The sequence below is a fragment of the Octodon degus genome, unplaced genomic scaffold (assembly GCF_000260255.1).
Source record: "Octodon degus isolate 3935 unplaced genomic scaffold, OctDeg1.0 scaffold00004, whole genome shotgun sequence".
NCBI lineage: Eukaryota > Metazoa > Chordata > Mammalia > Rodentia > Octodontidae > Octodon > Octodon degus.
The window spans coordinates 24,194,852-24,212,504 of record NW_004524580.1 but is presented as its reverse complement, the minus strand read 5'-3'; the positions used below and the strand labels follow the sequence as shown (position 1 = coordinate 24,212,504).

General features: G+C 46.8%; 1 protein-coding gene across 1 annotated transcript in view; it reads left to right on the top strand.

Annotated features, from left to right (window-relative positions):
- The first annotated feature begins 1,677 nt into the window (after window positions 1-1,677).
- Ntn4 (netrin 4) overlaps window positions 1,678-17,653 on the top strand; it is a 113,713-nt gene continuing 97,737 nt past the window's right edge. Inside the window, exons 1-2 of the mRNA XM_004623799.2 lie at window positions 1,678-2,108; window positions 4,995-5,524. Coding sequence (XP_004623856.1) covers window positions 2,054-2,108; window positions 4,995-5,524 — 585 coding nt within the window. The 5' untranslated portion in view covers window positions 1,678-2,053. The remainder of the gene's footprint in view (window positions 2,109-4,994; window positions 5,525-17,653) is intronic.

Sequence of the window (17,653 nt, the reverse complement as noted above, 5' to 3'; positions counted from 1 at the left end):
GAAGAAGAAGAAGAAGAAGAAGAAGAAGAAGAAGAAGAAGAAGAAGAAGAAGAAGATTTTGTATAGACTACTCTACCATTAATTTACTGTCTTGTTAAAGGAAATACTATAAGAACGAGTTACAGAGCCATCAAGAAAGTGTAGTATTGGTGCAAATGGCAAGTGCTTTTCAAAATAGGTAATGAGAAATGCATTAGTTTTGCCTAAATATAGTACACTCAGAAGTTAGTAGTCGCTCTTGCTCTCGCTCTCACTCTTGCTCTCACTCTCACTCTTGCTCTCCGCTATTAAGTGAACATTTGTGCTAAGAGCTTTAGATTATCATAACTTCCTATCACTCATTTGATACAAAGAACAGTTAGGTACTTCAATGACTCCAGCAGCAGCATATGCATAAGAAATGAAGAAAGCCCTGATATTGCCAATAGCTGAATACCCAAAGGATGTTTTCTAATGTGAATATTATACACACCACTGTCTCATACCATTTGTCACTTTCCAGTCCTGGCCAAAAGAATAATTTTTAATGTCTTCCAAATAGATTATGCTGACCTCCACCCAGTTTCTCCTGGGAAACATAAACTTCTTACATGTCACCGGCTAGGTCATTATAAATCACATCTACATTGCCCCAAAGCTCTGAATTTTCCCTGTCTGGAACACAGACTGTAACTGGACCATATCTGTAGTGTAGTTACTTTTCTGGAAAATATTCAAAGGTACAAAATGAACCTTGCAACACAAAATTGACTTTGATTTAACTTTTGCCAATTTCCCTGGATGTCTAAGCAGAATTAAATTTTCACTGAATGTGCAAAAGTTCTAGACACAAGTGTTATTTAATCTCCTTCCATAAACACCAGCCTGAGCGATTCTATCTACAATTAACTGCTGGTGGTTGGTACAAGATCGTTCCCCCTAGATTATTTCATAACCTTGTTTCACAGTACGTCGTACTCCACAGAGTGGGGCTGCGAGGAAGGACCCTAGAGCGCTTCACTACTCCCTAACCCTTGCCGAACCGAGCTCGTCCTCTTCTGATACGAGGACATCTTTCACAACAAGGCGGGCACAGCCTCGGGCAGCGCACAGTCCCTGCAGCCGGGATGCACCGCATCCCCAGGGGCAGGGGAGAGGATCTCAGGCGTCAGCTTGTGCTGGGGCCAGTGCCCCAGGCTGAACTGAGAGTTCCGCGCCCCGGATCTCGGGACTGGGGCGAAGGGGTGGCAGGAGGAAGCAGCTTGTTTTGCTGGGAGATGTGGAAAGTAGGCGCTAGCCTGTTTCGCGGTTTTTTAAGCCCCTTGGCGTGCCCTGACCTGACCAACAGGGAGTCAACCGCTCTCAGGAATGTTCTGGGAGAAGGTGGGAGACTACTTCCCCCGGGAGGCCTGTGGGTGCTGAGGGCACCAGGAGGGTCACGCAGGGAGACTCAGGGTGCGCAGGAGGGGTGCGGGACGCCGGGTGAGCCGGAGCGGGGAGGGGTATCATTTGGGGTGGCGTGGGGGCTTTCACCGGCGGGAGCGGGGCGGGGAGGGGAGGGCCCGGAGGGCGGGCTGGGGCGTGGCGGGGGGCGTGGGGACCCCTCCCCGGGCGGCGGCGACCCGGCCTGGCGGGCTGCACCCCCGGCTGTCAAGGGCGGGGGGCGGATGGAGGAAGGGGTGGAGGTGGAGCGGAGGAGGGCTGGCACCCGAGCGCCGCGGAGTCGGTGCAATAAAATGCATCCCGGGGCGCTGCCCAAGGGGAAGGAGCGGACCGCGGCGCTGCGGCCGGAGGAGGAGGCGGCGCGCGCGGAGGAGGAGGAGGACGCCCCGGAGGCGGCGGCGGCCGTTCAGTGAAAGGTCTCACCCAGGCCGGCGGCGGCGGCGGAGGGCGCAGGAGCCCCAGGGCCGCTCGGCGGGGAGCGCGGCAGACCGGCTATGGTCCCTGGGCTCCCGCCGCCCCCGAGGTGCCCCAGCTCCGCCAGGAGGGCGCGCGATCGTCACCCCTCAGCCCTGCGCGGCCCCGGCGCCCAGTGACCGCTGATTGGAGCCCGGCCGGCCAGGCGCCTCCGACCATGGGGGGCTGCGCACGGATCCTGCTGCTCTGGGGCTGCTCGGCGGTGGCTGCAGGTGGGTGGGGACGCGCGGACTCCCCCAGCCGCTCTCGGCCGGCTCCGGGAGCGGGTGCAGGGAGGCAGAGAGGGGTCCGGGCCATGGAGCGAGGGGCCATGTTCCCCTCGCTCCCCCGGGCTGCGCACTTTTAATCCTATGGGTTTCTAACACAGCTGAGATGCACTTGCCCTCGGCTAACCCGACATCCCCGGGGCATCCGCCGGGGACGCGGCCAGGGCTTCTACCTCGCCGAGGCTTGTTGCAAAACTGCCTTTCCCTTTGGTGAGGGAACAAAGGACCCGGATCGCCGTCCCCGGCATTTCATGGCCTGAGGGGCGACAGAAAGGGATGGCCGGCGACCCCAGGCGTGCGTGGGCCGGTGCGGCGGCTCCCGGAGGGCGATCGCCAAGCTCGCCGACCTCCCCGCCCCGCGCGGGCACCGGGGCGCCAGGTAGGGCCACCTGGGGGGAGCGAGCCTTCCCGGGCAGTGGCCGGAACGCAGCGGGGCTTGGGGCCCAGCGGCAGGCGGTGGCCACCGCCTTGCGCCGAGCTGGCTGGCCGCCCGGGGGATGGTACCCTGGCCGGGCTCTGCGGGAGGTCGGAGGCGGGTCCGCGCCGGATCCTGGTAACTGGACCAGCAGCGGAGGCGTTGTCTGATGCCGACTCCCCGCTCTCCCGCCCTGGCTTTTTGGACTGCCCGGGGCCACCGGTTTCCAGAACGCTGTTGCTAAATTCAGGAGCCCTCTGCCCCTCGCTCTCCCCGGTGCGAGTCACCTGGTTTCCAGTTAGTAATAAGGGCAGCTGCGTGGGCAAAGGGGAAAGAAAGCGAGGGCACCGCGCCGCTCAGACGACCTCGACTCCTCTGAAAGGGGCGAGTGCGTAGAGGTCGGCTGGCGTCTCCCCCTTCGGTTTCTTCCGCTCTCCCTCAGGAAGATCCAGGCATCAGTCTGCATCCCAAAGCATCCGACTTGGAAGAGCATCTTTGCTATGCTTGGACAAACACTTCTTTAGGGCCAAGTACTTTGCTCACTGGTTATTATTAGCAAACAATGTCCAGGCTTACACGTTCAGGAGTAGTTTCTAACGTCTCAGTATTTCGCCCAAGATCTGTGAAGAGTCTGAGAGTATGCTTTAATTCTCCCTACTTATATATCTTTAGTGCATTAATGCATGAGCCTCCAGTAGGAAAATGAACTTTAATAAACTTTCCCCTTTTCAAACCATTTTATGGTTAAAAAAATAAGGCAATCAGGAGTCTGTAAATAAATATTACAAGGCAAGTGTTTCAAGTCAAAAATACTTGTACAGGCAGTATATGATTTTCCCTGAAATGCTTTACAGGTGAGTCATAGCACACTGTGTGTGTTTGTGTGATTCTGGCTACAAGCAAATGTTGCCCCAGTAATCAGAACAATGGCAAATAGAATCCAGCACACTTTCCCTGACGTGTAAGAAATAATGCCCAAGGAAGGCCTGTGCTTTGATTGCACAACGGTGTCAGTCAATGTGAAGCGCCAAACTTGTCATCTGTCTTCCTGCAAACCACAGCGGTAGCAGCTCAGATCTGCTCCCCCTGCACAGAGCAAAATTAAGCAGCAACATTCAATTAGCCCCATTCATTTGGGGGTTTGGTTTCCTTTTCTCCTGTTTTGGCTTTTAAAAATAGGTGGTTTTGCTCAAGATATTCCTAATGTAAATGACAAGTCCTACTTAAAGGATTATTAGAGGTAGTCAGAAAGCTAACACCTGGACAATGTTTATCATCTTAAGCGATTCTGAAACATTAGGCCCCTTGAACCTCAGTTAGGGAGCAAGAATGTATTTCTTCAAGAAGGTGTTTTGGGCCCAGCCATATAGTTCAGTGGACTAAAGCGCTCACTTAGGCAGGCTCAGGGACATGGTCCTATCCCTAGCTTGCTGTCCAGGCCCTACCCTCAGGCCATCACTGAGATGGCTACTGAGACTGGGCGTGGTGTCACATGCCCCTAATCCCAGCGCCTGGGAGGCTAAAAACAGGAAAATCACTATGAGTCCGATCTGTGTAGTGAGACCGTGTAGATCCTGTACTAAATACATTTAAAAAAAAAAAAAAAAAAAGATGTTTTGGTTCACAGATAGTGGCTAAAGGCAGTGTTAAACAACAGCTGCCAGGCTATAAGCATCCTCCTGTTAAGCAAACAGGTAAGAACTGTACAGCCTGTCCTGGGCAGACACCGCAAGAGGCAGGGAGCACGTGAAATAAGCTTTCCATCCTGTAGTAGTTCACAGGTGGATTCTTCTTAGTACATTTACTTAATATTACAAGTGAATATTGCAAGTTAGCTTTGCCTCCCTAAAGCAGGTCCTACTGTATATTTACTAAATATCTCATACAACTTTTCCTAAAGACCTCGTCTCTTCACTGCCTTAAAAACATAAAGATAATAGAATTCTACATGTCCTACTGAACACATTCTTATCATAAACATGTTAGATGACCAAATATAAAGGTTCCACTTGTGTTTGAAGAATTAAATTAGGTATTTTTAAGCATTGTTGATGAACTTCAAAACCATTTCAAAAATAGCATATATAAAGCAAAATACTTAAAAATATTATGCCAACATTCTCCACCTCACTATGTGTATCTCCTCTCCCTCACCCTTTACCTGGGATGATTTCTTGTCTTCTTATGCGGATTTTACATCCAAACAGAAGAAATAAAATACAGACTCTCAGTATTCACAAATGCACCATGAATGCAGAACAGTGTTCACGGTGAAGCATGCTAAAATGGCCCTGTTATGGAAAGTCGGAAGCTCTTCGCAGATACTTTGCCTGGTGCAGGTGAACCAGGTGGACAGAAGAGCTTCCTCGCCCCATGGAGTTGGCCGTGAGGGATGACATTTGTTTTCCCCTCTCTAGGACTGAGCGGAGTAGCTGGAGCGAGTTCACGCTGTGAAAAAGCCTGCAACCCTCGCATGGGAAATTTGGCCCTAGGGAGAAAACTCTCGGCAGACAGCACCTGCGGTCAGAACGGCACTGAACTCTACTGCTTCTACAGCGAGAATGCCGACCGCACTTGCCGGCAGCCCAAGTGCGACAAGTGCAATGCTGCCCACCCTCACCTGGCTCACCTGCCATCTGCCATGGCAGACTCATCCTTCAGGTTTCCCCGCACATGGTGGCAGTCTGCAGAGGATGTGCACAGAGAAAAGATCCAGCTAGACCTGGAAGCTGAATTCTACTTCACTCACCTAATTATGGTGTTCAAGTCTCCCAGGCCAGCAGCCATGGTGCTGGACCGGTCCCAGGACTTTGGAAAGACCTGGAAGCCTTACAAGTACTTCGCAACTAACTGCTCAGCTGCCTTTGGCCTAGAAGATGATGTGGTCAAGAAGGGAGCTCCCTGCACCTCGAGATACTCCAGCCCTTTCCCATGCTCTGGAGGCGAGGTAAGAACATCTGCTTCACTCTGCACTGTAAGGAAAGTGAGGCAGAAAAATGTTACCAGCCCACATTTTTTTTTAAAGCATGAAGCTATACTTGTAGCAACATGAAGGAAATTAGAATTTTTCATGAGCTTTATTTGTCGTAAATTATTCCTCACCCTTAGCCATGGACGTGTAGTCATTTTCAAGCAGATTGCCCACTGGCTGGGATTAAGTCAGAATTCTAGGATTCTAAGATTTTTTTTTTTTTTTTCACTTTGAGAAAGACGAGACATGCATCATCCTTCAGCTTTGGAGAGTCCAAAGCCTACTGGATTTTTCTGTTAACAGCACTATTCATTGTGTCTATGAGCGTGAAGTTACTGAGACAGCGTGTTTCTAGAACCCATGCTAGTATCTTCCTGATACCGTTGACAGAAATAGGAAGTAAATAAAAACAAAGCCAACAGACAAAAAAAAAAAAAAAGTTTGTCAGAAGAATACTTTTGTGTGACACTAGAGTTTTACCATTAAAATTCCAGAAGTGCTTAACAAATGAAGGTAAGTTCTTTTCTTTAAAGACAAAAAGATTCCTTTGGGGGTCACAGGTACATGAGTTCCAGCTTAGGAACGTGGTTCCATCCTGTGTCTAAGACCAACTCAAACTCAATCTGCAAAACAGCCTCCTTGGCTATTGGTGCATTTTCTATATGGAATGTTTTCTCTTTGTTTAATGTTTTCTTTCCCCCTTATGGGAAACAAGTCTTTTTAACTTGGGAAGTGGTACCTACAAAGGTCCTCCCAGATATATGAGAAATCATGATTAAAAGCAGATTAAAGAGACTGCAATACCTACAATAGGTGGATCAGGAAATGTCAATTCAGACCAAAAAATCCGGACAGTATTATCTTTCTGATTCTAGGGCAGATCATGAATGTGTAGATGACGTGGTTCCTAACAAAGGGTGGTGTCACATCCTTCTACCATGAGACACTGAGACATTTGGCAAGGTCTGGAGACATTTCGGAATAGAGAAAGACACCCTTGGCTAGGGAGAAGCCTGGGATGCTGGTAAGCCTCAGACTATGCACAAGACAGCACTTCCTCCCCTAGCCCCGATAAAGCATTATCTGCTCAAAATGTCAATGGTACTGAGGTTGAGAGAATGGGGATACATGGAGCACACAATAGGATGTTGACAGACACAAAGACGCACCCCGCTGACAGTCGTTTATGCATTTAATAAGCAGCTGTAGGGTCCCTGCTGTGTGCACTGCCCTCAGTACTACTGGGTCTCTCTGCGGGTTGGTGGGGACAGTGCTCACCCAAGGATCTGAGGAGCAGATTGGCCTGGAAGCTTCTTCCCACTCCACTGCCTCATAGGGATTTGGCCACAAGTCAGCTGCATGGTCTCTGCACCCCGAAGAGACCACTGGAAACAGTGCTGCTGGCACCCTGGTCCCTAAAGTCTGCTTAAAATCACAAGCTTATTTGTCCTCTGTTGTGATGGACATTTTTAAAGATACCAGGATGGGAAAGAGACAGGCAAGGTAGTGTCATTGCTTTCCTATGTGTACAACATGGTGCTGACGTGCACATGTGGCTCGAACTCACACAGGGCTTGGGAATTGATTCGCGGAGTCCTGTCTGCTCCCTACATCTCGTCGCTACCGGTCCTGTGCAGTGACGAGGCAGTGTTTCAGTAAGCAGATGGCAGCTATGTCCGCTTAGCAAGAATCACATTGAATTTATTACAGCAGTCGAGAAATTAATTAGCAACAATGAAGTAACACTTATCTAACCTACAGTGAAAGCAAAAATCTGTCTTTGAACTACTTGCTGTCATCAGTGCTTACATCAAATTCCAAGCAAACAGAAACTGAACTTCACATCACATCAAGCACAACTCAGTTCCCCCTAGAGCATTATTATAGAATGTCCTTCCTTCAGAAGACAGACAGGTTTGGGAACTCTTCTTCCACCTCTGAATCAGAGTGTGGAATCACACCTTGCCCATGCCAGGCACTTAAGTGCTTTACGCACTGAGCTACACCACTCACCCCGAAGAGCACTTTTTAAACCAAAACAGAACCTGCTACCCAGACTTCCTAAAGTGACCACCAGCTTCAAAGACCAAGGCATGCATGGTTGTACCTTAAACAGGGTCTCAGAGCAAAGGTGATTTATCCAACAACATATGGTGAGCTCTGTGACAATGCAAGGACTAAGCCCCTGGGATTTGGACTCGGAGTCCAGTATTTGTTCCACGAAACTCAGTTCTCCCTCCTTGATGGGTCCCCTAGAACTGCTGTCAGGGAGCTCTGTGCCTGCCTTCCTCCTGCCTCGCCCTTCCAAAGCCATTTGCTACAGCTTATTTAGGTACAGGTTGAAGATGAGAACGTATCTGCTAAGCAGGCTTCTTCTGAGACACTGTCTTCTTAGATATCTGTCACCAGTCACCCCTGATTAAAGAGTGCAGTTGTCGGTTAGGCTGGAAACACTGGCTGGTGTCTTCGTCTGTTTTCTGTTGCTGTAGCACAAAACCAGAGCCTGAGTGACTTATAAGGAACTTTGCTTGGCTCATGGTTCTGGAGGCTGGGAAGCCCAAGAGCGTGGAGCCGGGATCTGCTCCGCGTACGGTGAGGACCACGCTGCTGTGTCCTCCAGAAGCAAGCATGCCACCTGAGCAACAGCACGACCCCACCGCTTGGGCTCTTTTCCATGATCTGTACAGTATTAACGCCCCCTTCATCTTCCCAAAGCCGTCACCCCCACACAGATCCATTCGGGGATGTTCACGGCACCTGAGTTTTTAGTTTTTGTTTTGTTTTGATCTTTTGTTTGTTTGAGGCAAGGGCTCACTATTAGCTCAAGCTGGCCTGGAACTCATGGCGATCCTCCTGCCTCAGCTTCCCAAGTGCTGAGATCACAGGCGTGCGTCATCCTAACCAGCCAACACATGAACTATTAGAGGACACATTCGAACTGTAGCAACCAGATTTAACAAAGTTGGAAGTTTATAAACATACACATGGACTTGTTACTCACCATGTACCCCAAGGGGGAGAAATAAGCAGTGTTGTTGTCCAACTTACTGGACCATGGCCAACTCCCAGGTGCCCTCTTTCGGACCCTACAGATCCACAGAGCACAGCCAGCAAGTTCTCCCAAAGCCCTGGCCCAAGGCACAGAAAGGCCTGGCACTCTGCAGGGGTTGATTTCAAGATCCTCTGTGGGTTGGAGGCTTAGTAGTCTATTTTGGAGGGGAAGTGTAGATAATAATAACCTTGAAGCTAAAGGTGATGGATTAATTGCACTCTCTGTGGACGCAAAGATACACCCTCAGCTCACCTCCAAGAACAGAAAGCGCAGCCAGCAGGGCAGACACAGCAAGCTGCTGTAGACCCCACACAGTCCGGCCTCGTGGACCACTCAGGAAGCAACATCTGCTCAGTGACCCAAAGCTCGTGTCCGGTGATGCGGACAGTGTCTCCGGGGAAGGGAGAACCACTGGCTCTGCATGTTGGCTAGCAACCAACCAAACCGCAGAGTTCTTTTCCAGGGCATGATATCTACAGCATTCCAAGCAAGGGCTGTCAAGTCAGGGACAGAGGTTAGGAAAGCCAAAAAACCAGGGATTGGCTGGGTCCCTGAGCAACTCTTGAAGAGATGGGATTGTTCAAAAGGGTAAGGTTGTGTCTGGTGATTACTGCTGTATCCCCAGGCTTTACCATGTTATTTGGCTCAAATGGGCTGTCAATAAATCTATAACTGAATGGATGGATGGAGGGAGGGATGGAGGGATGATGTTATAAACAGGGATTGAGTAGGAGAAGATCCTTAAATGGCAGAGGGAGAAATGAATAAGACTTAGGCAGCAGATGAGACTCCGAAATTCCAGTTAACATGGGAATGCTGAGTTAGCAGTCAGGATAAGTGATGATGTGGGGTAACTAGCAAACAATCTTAAAGAATGTTTATTTACCCATTCATTCAAATAATTTTTGAGCCATTATGTATCAGATCCCATCCCAGGTACCAAGGATATAACCACGAACCAAGCATATTAGAAATCTCTGTTCTCGGGCAGGGGGCAGAAAATACCAGTATGAGGCTGTTATTAAAGTGGATTGAAGGATTTGTTTGATAGCATGGGCCACAAGCACTTTGAGTACATAGCAAATTTTCATGAGTGAACAATATTGACTATTAAGGGTTACGTTTCCTGCAAAGTGTAGCCATGGAAAGATGAATTGGATATTAATAACATACATCAAGAAAAAATCAGTTCTAATGCCAGGCTTGGTAGCACATGTCTGTAATCCCAGCACTTGGAAGGCTGAGGCAGGAGTTTTTGGGTTTTTTTAAATTATTTATTTATTTATTTATTTTTACATTTATTGTGTGTGTGTGTGTGTGTGTGTGTGTGTGTGTGTGTGTGTGTGTGGCCAGCTCAGCCCACCAGGGGGCGGGGTGGGCTGGCATGTGGTGCTGGGGAATGAACCGTGGTCCCTGTGCTTTGCCAAGCTTGTTCTATGAGGCAGGAGTTTTATTGCAAGTTCAAGACCACCCTGGGCTACAAAGTGAGCTCAAGGCTAGCCTGAGCTGCATAGCGAGATCTTGTCTTAAAGAGATTAAAAAAATTAAAAAAAAAAAAAAAAAAAAGTCAGTTTTATAGTGTTTACTAGTCGATCCAAATCTGTTTTGCTAGTGTTTCTCAGAATCAGAGCACTTGAAAAGGAATCTAAATGTCACCAAAGCAAAAGAATATTACTCCTGAGTACTCCGAAGTCTAAGGAAAGTAAGGGGCCTGTCTACAGTTGCTCAGCTAAAATCTGTACTGCTTAACTTCTAGTCCAGAGCTACTTCATTATACACATTAAGCTGAAATTCTTTGTGCTGAGCATAAAAGATATAAAAGCTATATATGTTCCCTTCTTTCAAAATCCTTGCAACCAACTGAGTGAGAGTAGCTTCGGTTATTACCTGGTGATAAATCAGCATGGTGCCAGCATGCAGGAAACAGCAAATGATTTAATCAAGTTTTTTTCTTGTATCTACATTGATCTGTTAAGCTATATTTAGAATTTTTTTTAAACATGAAACAATGCAGTAGTACTCCTTGCTGAGCACTTCTCATTGTTAGATACTCGCTGTCTTCGAGTGCTGGAATCTCCTCCCGGCTGCTCTTGGCCAGGGTGGTCCTAAGTCATGACTGTCGCCTACTGAGTGTCCCCCGAGCCTCCCCGAGACCCAGGGCCTCTGTTAAGTGGACCGCATTCCACCGCCTCACTAGAGCCTCGGCGGTACAGTATCAACACTAACTCCATGTACAGACAAAAAATGGAGACTGGGAATCCAGTCGAATAAATGATAAGCTAGCCTGCTCCAGACTGAGGGTCAGCTCTCCTTGAAGGGATTGGTACAATTAAGCTTCGTTATCACTTCAAAATAGAGCAGAGAAAGCAAAAACACTAAACCAAATTGCTGGCGTGATTGTTAGGAGTTGTCTATGACTGACAGTTTAATGGAAAATTTGCAATATGTAATATAATTGCATGCACTTTTCCTGATAAAGTAGTTTGGTGGGTTTTTTTTTAACATTGAATAAAAAGTCACAGCAAATAGAACAAGTGACTGTTTGAACTTAGCGTTACTGAAGATCATTTAAAATAAGATAGATGGGAATGCATATACAGTTGTTCAGTACCATTTAGCATGCTTTAGGGCTGTCTTGTTTTTTTCGGGGGAGGGGAATAAATACTTTTTAATCTAGCTAGTAAGTAGTTTTTCTAAGCTAGTCATCTAGTGTATTAATGTGTCATCCTGAGGCATATTCTCAGCTATAATTTTGCTGAATTTACTTGAAAATAAAACTATATATATATATATATATATATATATATATATTTGTTTAATTTGATTGCACATACCCTAGGGCCATGTCTTCCTTTAGGCATGGAATGAGCAATTTCTGACAGCATGTCTCCTGATTATGACTTTAGTTTAAAGAAAATCTATAGAGTCGCCATTGGTTAAAATTATTTGAAGAAACTGCGTAAAAATGAGAAGAAACCCAGATATTCACTCAATAAATGCTTTTATTTATTTCAAAGGATCGATTTCTTTTTTCATTAAAACAAATGACCCTTGCTTATTTTTTAAAAGCTTATTTAGCATGCGTTCGCTTTGCATTTGTTCTATGTGTAGTCTGGAAACTTTGAAAAATCAGATTGCAAAATACTGCATGATTGTAACGACTGATTGAAAAATCAAGGCCTAGCGGAGAAGAGCAGAAGGGACAGGCACCCAGAAGGCAGGTAGAGCTGGGCACATGGAGAGGTGCGAGGAGTGGAGAACCCTAGGAGCCCCAGTGGAGGTCTGAGGGCGTAGAATGTTCTGGAAGATAAGGAAGGTCAATCACAATGGACAGTAGAAAATCTGTCACTTCTGATTACTGAGTCTACAACTCAGAGAGAGGTTTATCTGCCCTTGTGTTTATTTCAAAACATTTAAGATGCTAAATAAGTAAAATATATTAAATATTCAGGTATCAAGGAAAGGGTCTAGAACGTGGATGGGGGTAAGGTGTAGAGGCAGTTCTCAGGAGAAGCCTAAGACTTTTGGATAAGGTCTTGTGGGAAGGAAAGACATGGTCAGCTGTGTAGATACATGAGGAGCAGAGTCCCTGAGTAACTTTGCCTGGGGCCTTCAGGACCGCATGGAACTGGAACTGAAGCTGAGAGGCCACCACACAGCAAAGCATGGGAGACCTGAGATAGGACTGGGGGACATAGAAATCAGGAGATGCCTCAAAAGTAGGTGTCCCAGGATGGCCCATGTTTATCCCCAGAGCAGTTAAAGTTGAATATTTCAGCATCCTTGTTCACTCTCAAAGTAACCTGGACCGTTCATTAGTCTGGGCTTACTCATCATGTCATTGGTTTTTACTCTGAGTGGTGGAAGCCCCTGAGGTTTTAGGCAGAGAAATGATATGCTCTACCTTTAATAGGATTACTCTGACTTGTACTTTAAGCAAATACCAAAGAGGGAGGGAGTGTGAGGGAAGGACCTGTTAGAATGCTGTTGCAATAATTCATGCTAGATCTGATGGTGTGTGGACAGAGAGGGCAGTGGAAATGGTGAAAATGGTTGGATTCTGAATCTCTTTTCTATAAAAAGCCAAGAGTAATGGGGCACAAAATTTAATTCGCTCTGACCTCAGTTCTCAGGCCTTCCTCTTTTCATCCACACCCACTCTCTTGATGAGTTCATCCAACTTCATAGTTTTAAATAGCATCTGTACCCTGAGGACTCCTAAATTGTGTGTACATGGTCCAGACTTCTCTGAACTCTAACCTTACAGATCTGACTCCCTTCTCAGTAGCTCCACTTGGATGACTAATAGGCAACAGGACAGGTTGAGCGCAGTGTAGGAGAAAGAAGAGAGGGTGCTTGTAGCTTGGGCACCTGGAAGAATGGGGTCACCACTGGCTGAGCTGGAGATGCCCCTAGGCGTGGCAGATCTGGAGAGGAATTCTGGGAGCTCAGTTTGGACTTGCTGAGTTTGAGTTGCCTATTAGTCATGCCCAGGATCAGATCTAAAGCTTAGAGTCCAGAGAAGCCTGGACCCCATACATAACTTGGGGAGTCACCCCTGTGGTGGGATATTTAACACTATGGAACTGGATGACATCATCAAGAGTGTGGGTGTGGATAGAAAAGAGGGGAGTCTGAGAACTGAGGTCAGAGGCCATTAAACTTTGTCCACAGATGCTGCCATTCCTGAAAGCAGTTTTAGAATCCCAAAGACCACATAAAACCATCTCACTCACTTACAGACCCAGCTATTTCATTAAGCAATGATTTAAGTTGAATGCCCGAGTTAGTTGCAATGGTCAGCATGGTGGGTAACTTTCTAAAATGACAAGTGAAAGGGAAGTTGGAAGGAATAACTTTGACTTTTCAAAAGAGGAAACAACAAGCAGAGAGCAGGAGAAACACTCACAGTAGAACTGATGGAAGAAAAGGGAAGGAGCCATGAGCAGGGCTCTGTACTTGACAGGAACGAAAGCTTTGAAAATGCCATAGTGAAAGAGGAATGGCGGAGCGTAGGAGCCTTCTGATTCTGAGTACCTCGTACCTGGTGTCACCTGGACTCATCCGGTTTCTCGTCGTTTTCTGACTTTGAAAGTTCCAGCTTTAGGAATAGCTTTTGGGGAATGTCCTAGACCATCACCCTTTAGGGGTAAAGTTAAGCTATAGAATTATGTTTATTTTTCTGCTTAATCTGATTTCTAGAATGTGACCATCTACTGAAAATGTAGAGAGTGGGCAGCTAGTCCCATTTTAGTAAAAGTATTTACATGTCCAGTTTTAATTTATGTGCAGAATTTTTCAAACATCCTTATTAATGTTTTAATTGACACTGAATATATTCATGACAAGTTGTCCTGTTAAGGAGGAGAATAGAAAACCCACACTTGGAGATCTCTGCAGAGTGTACCGCTTTGCATATGTCTCTTTCATCTCCGAGACATAAATTCTTTTCCTGGTTAATTTCTCTTGCTAATGAGCAAAACAGCAGAATGTGACTCTTCCTTCTGTGCTGCTTCTCTTCTCTCATTAATCTACCTGCAGGAAAGTAGAAGTTTTCCCAGGCCCCGCTATGTGTGCTGATGCTACTTTACACTTCATGAGCAGAGTTCCTAAGGCAAAAAATAATTATGAAAAATATTCAAATACTTTCTACATGACATCATGCTCATTTATGCAAACACTGTGTCTTTTGGCTGCTACTGAAAAGGGCTTCTCTGTTTGAAAATTGAAATGAAGAGACAAAATGTGGCCAACCGTCTTGCACTGTTTAGTGCTGGTATCTATAATTCTCTCATCCTCTGTCCCAATATACAGCCCCCGAGCCCACTTCCCATCTCCAAATAAAAATGAGAGCAGGGCTAGAGGTGTAGCTCAGTAGGACAGCATACCCTGGTAACAAAACAAACAAAAAGAAAAGAAAAGCCAGGCTGTGGGAGGTGGTGCTTGCCTACAGTCCCAGCTACTAGGAAGCTGAGGCAGAAGGATCACAAGTTTGAAGCCAGCCTGGGCAACTTGGGGACTCCCTGACTCAAAAAAGTGGGGTGAGGAGATGGCTCACTGGTGCTCCCTGCATTCCATCCCCACCACTCAGAAACCAAACAAACCAAAATAAAAAGGATAAAGGTAAACGGCAGGCATCAAACCCAGATGTATTAGAAGAGCCAGGTACAGTCACAGAACCCTCCTCTGTGCTATCTCCGGCCCAGTACACCCAGAGGGCTGCAAAACGCACTTAGGCCACAGCTCCCTCTCCGCTGATGATCAGAGTTCAGAAAAATGTAAGCCCACTGCAGGACCTTTTGGAGGAAAAGGAAGAAGGGGGTTTTATATGCAGCCTGCAGAAAGAAAAAAGCAGGTGACTGACAGCTCTTGCTCTCCAAGTGCCCGGCTACTGCCGGCTGTTTTGCTCTCTGGCTTTCTATTCTTCCCTCACAGGGCCTACTTACGTCACAGTAGACCTCTTACTTTATCTCTCCTCCGGCTCCTATTTGTCTGCAAAAACAGACACGATATGAAGCCTGCCCCGTGGTTTTCCCTCTGGAGTCTTCTATCAGCTTTCAGTCCGGAGCCCTCTTGTCTTTCTGCAGTGTGCTAACCCTAGATCAGCAGCTGTTTGCCTTCTTGCTCCCTCACCTGGACACCTGAACTCTTCTGGAGAAAACAATAATACAATTGTGGGGAGAGGTGGAAGCCGCTATGTGTGCTATCTCCTCTTCTTTAGGCCCTCCGACTTCCCACAAACCCTTTTTCAGCTCTTTCACTTCTTGGTAACGCTCCTCTGTATTACTCTCCCCTCCCAGAGATCCCTCTTTAAAGCTCTGACTTATTGTCAGCCAGAAAAGTTAGACTCTTGGGGGCCTGCCCCTTAGCTCAGTTCTTTAAGTCGCTGCTTCAACAAAGCAGTCAGGCTCAGCTTGCTGTGGTTCGATCCCCACAACTCAAGTCAGCCAAACCTGCCCTGAAGGCATTTGGAGAAAAGAAAAAAAAAAATCCAGAAAAATTAGACTCTTGCAACTTCTTTAACAGAGAAAATAAAACTGTAAGAATGGCATCTATGCCTAATTTGGAAAGATCCACTGAGGCAAAAAGCTGAGAGCCGTACTCCTTCAGTCAACTGCAAAATTTGCCAGGTCCCGTCCTACTGATTCCTGTCCTGCTTGAGCCTCTCTCGAGGCACTCCACGCCTTCAGCCTTTTGGTGTGCGGCAGCATTATTTTCCATCCATATACATCCTGCAGTTCGCTCCTAAATGTTCTCTTTATTCCATCTCACTCGCTCCCCAATCTGTTATCTATTCTGCGCTCTGAGCCTTCTTACAATGCAAAATGTCACTGTCCAGCTTCAGTCTCTCAGTGACTTCCAGTCACCTCATAATTTTGTCCCATCATTTAAGGTAACAGGCAAGGGCAGTGGTACCGAACTTATGGCATGAATTATATTGTTTTCTTTTAAGACAAAAGATGTCAATGTATGAGTTTTCTCTAGACTAAAATTTCAGTATTCAGGTTTAATTGCAGTGTTGGCTTTGTGATAAGTAAGTGGGTTTGTGGTTGCAGTTTGGCTTTCAGTCTCCAAAAGTTTCCCCATTAGCAGGGCTAGCACTGGGCCCTTACTAAACCTTCCCTGACTCCAGTTCTCATCACTGCCTCCTGCATTGATGCCTCCCGCTGTGTCTGAGGAATGTCTTTACCACTCCAAGGAACTCTTTCTTGCTCTTTGACATATACTTCCTTGGCTTGAACAGCTCTTCTGACTCCTTCTCCCCAGTCATACCTCTCATTCATTCAGAGGACTTGTCACTCAAATATTATGGATGGATGGGTGGGTGGGTGAATCAATGGCTGGGTAGGTGAGTAGGTGATGGATAGATGGATGGATGGGTAGGTGGGTGGGTGGATGGATGGATGGATGGATGGATGGATGGATGGATAAATGACTAGGTAATTCCTATTCAGACTTAAGGACTTTGCTTAAACATTGCCTCCAACCCAAATCCGAGGTTAGGTGCACTCTCTGTGTGTGTCATCTATGTGCACCCATGGTTCCCTACCTGTATTTCCATCACAAGGCTCATCCTGTTCTTCTGTGAGCTCCTTGAGGTGGTGCAGACCGCAGAGAAACACTACCTTAACTTCTAACATTCTAACTAATATGTTCTTTATCACGTAAATGAACTCCAAGACACCATCAATATTACTGATGATGACTTTCCATTGTGTTTTGTGACTTAAAGCCCTTTCACTGTGAGTACATTGATCCGTATGCCTGTGCTGTGACTTCCTGAGCAGCTCCCTTGGGAGTCACTGGAGAGGACAGCTCCCTGGCAGATGGCCAACACACATAAGATGCACAAGTCCCATCTTTTGGGAACCCAGACTCCAGGCTCTACCCTTGATCTACAGAGATCTGGCACAGAGGATCTAGATGGAGTGGGGTGGGGTGCATCTGTCACCCCTTCTTGCAAAACAATGCAAGGTGCAGGTAAAGGCTCACTCCGGAGTTTAATTTGCACTCAGTGTCATTGGAAATGATGGGAAAAAGAACCTGTTCTCCTGCAGTGCTGCCAGCCAAGCTCCTTGTCATCATGCTGTGTTGGCTGCAGGGTGGCCCTTTTGTGACTATGAAAAACAGTGGCCTCATGACACTGTCTCTGGACAAGCTTGTGCAGCTATTTGGTTCACTCGGATAAACTACCAAGCTTGCTACTCGCTTTCCCAGAGAACTGCTGTTTCAAGCCAGCCAACTCCAACTCGCCTGCTTTTTTAGAGCTGGGGCAGGAAACTAGTGAAGGAGAAACTTTTGCTAGAGAAAGAGTTTCAGGCATCAGATTTTTTTTGTCAAAACAAACTGCAACTTTATTTTGAAAAAACAAATTATAAGCTGTGTTTCTTCCTTGTTATCTTCACGTCATTGTGCTCTATTCTCTTTTGAAGAAGTTGAGTCTAATTGGGACTTTCACATCTCCAGCTCTTAAAAATGGATGATAATTATAAAATGGAACAGATACTTCCATGGAACAGGGCACAAAGTAAAGGAAAGTGAATGTACAGAAA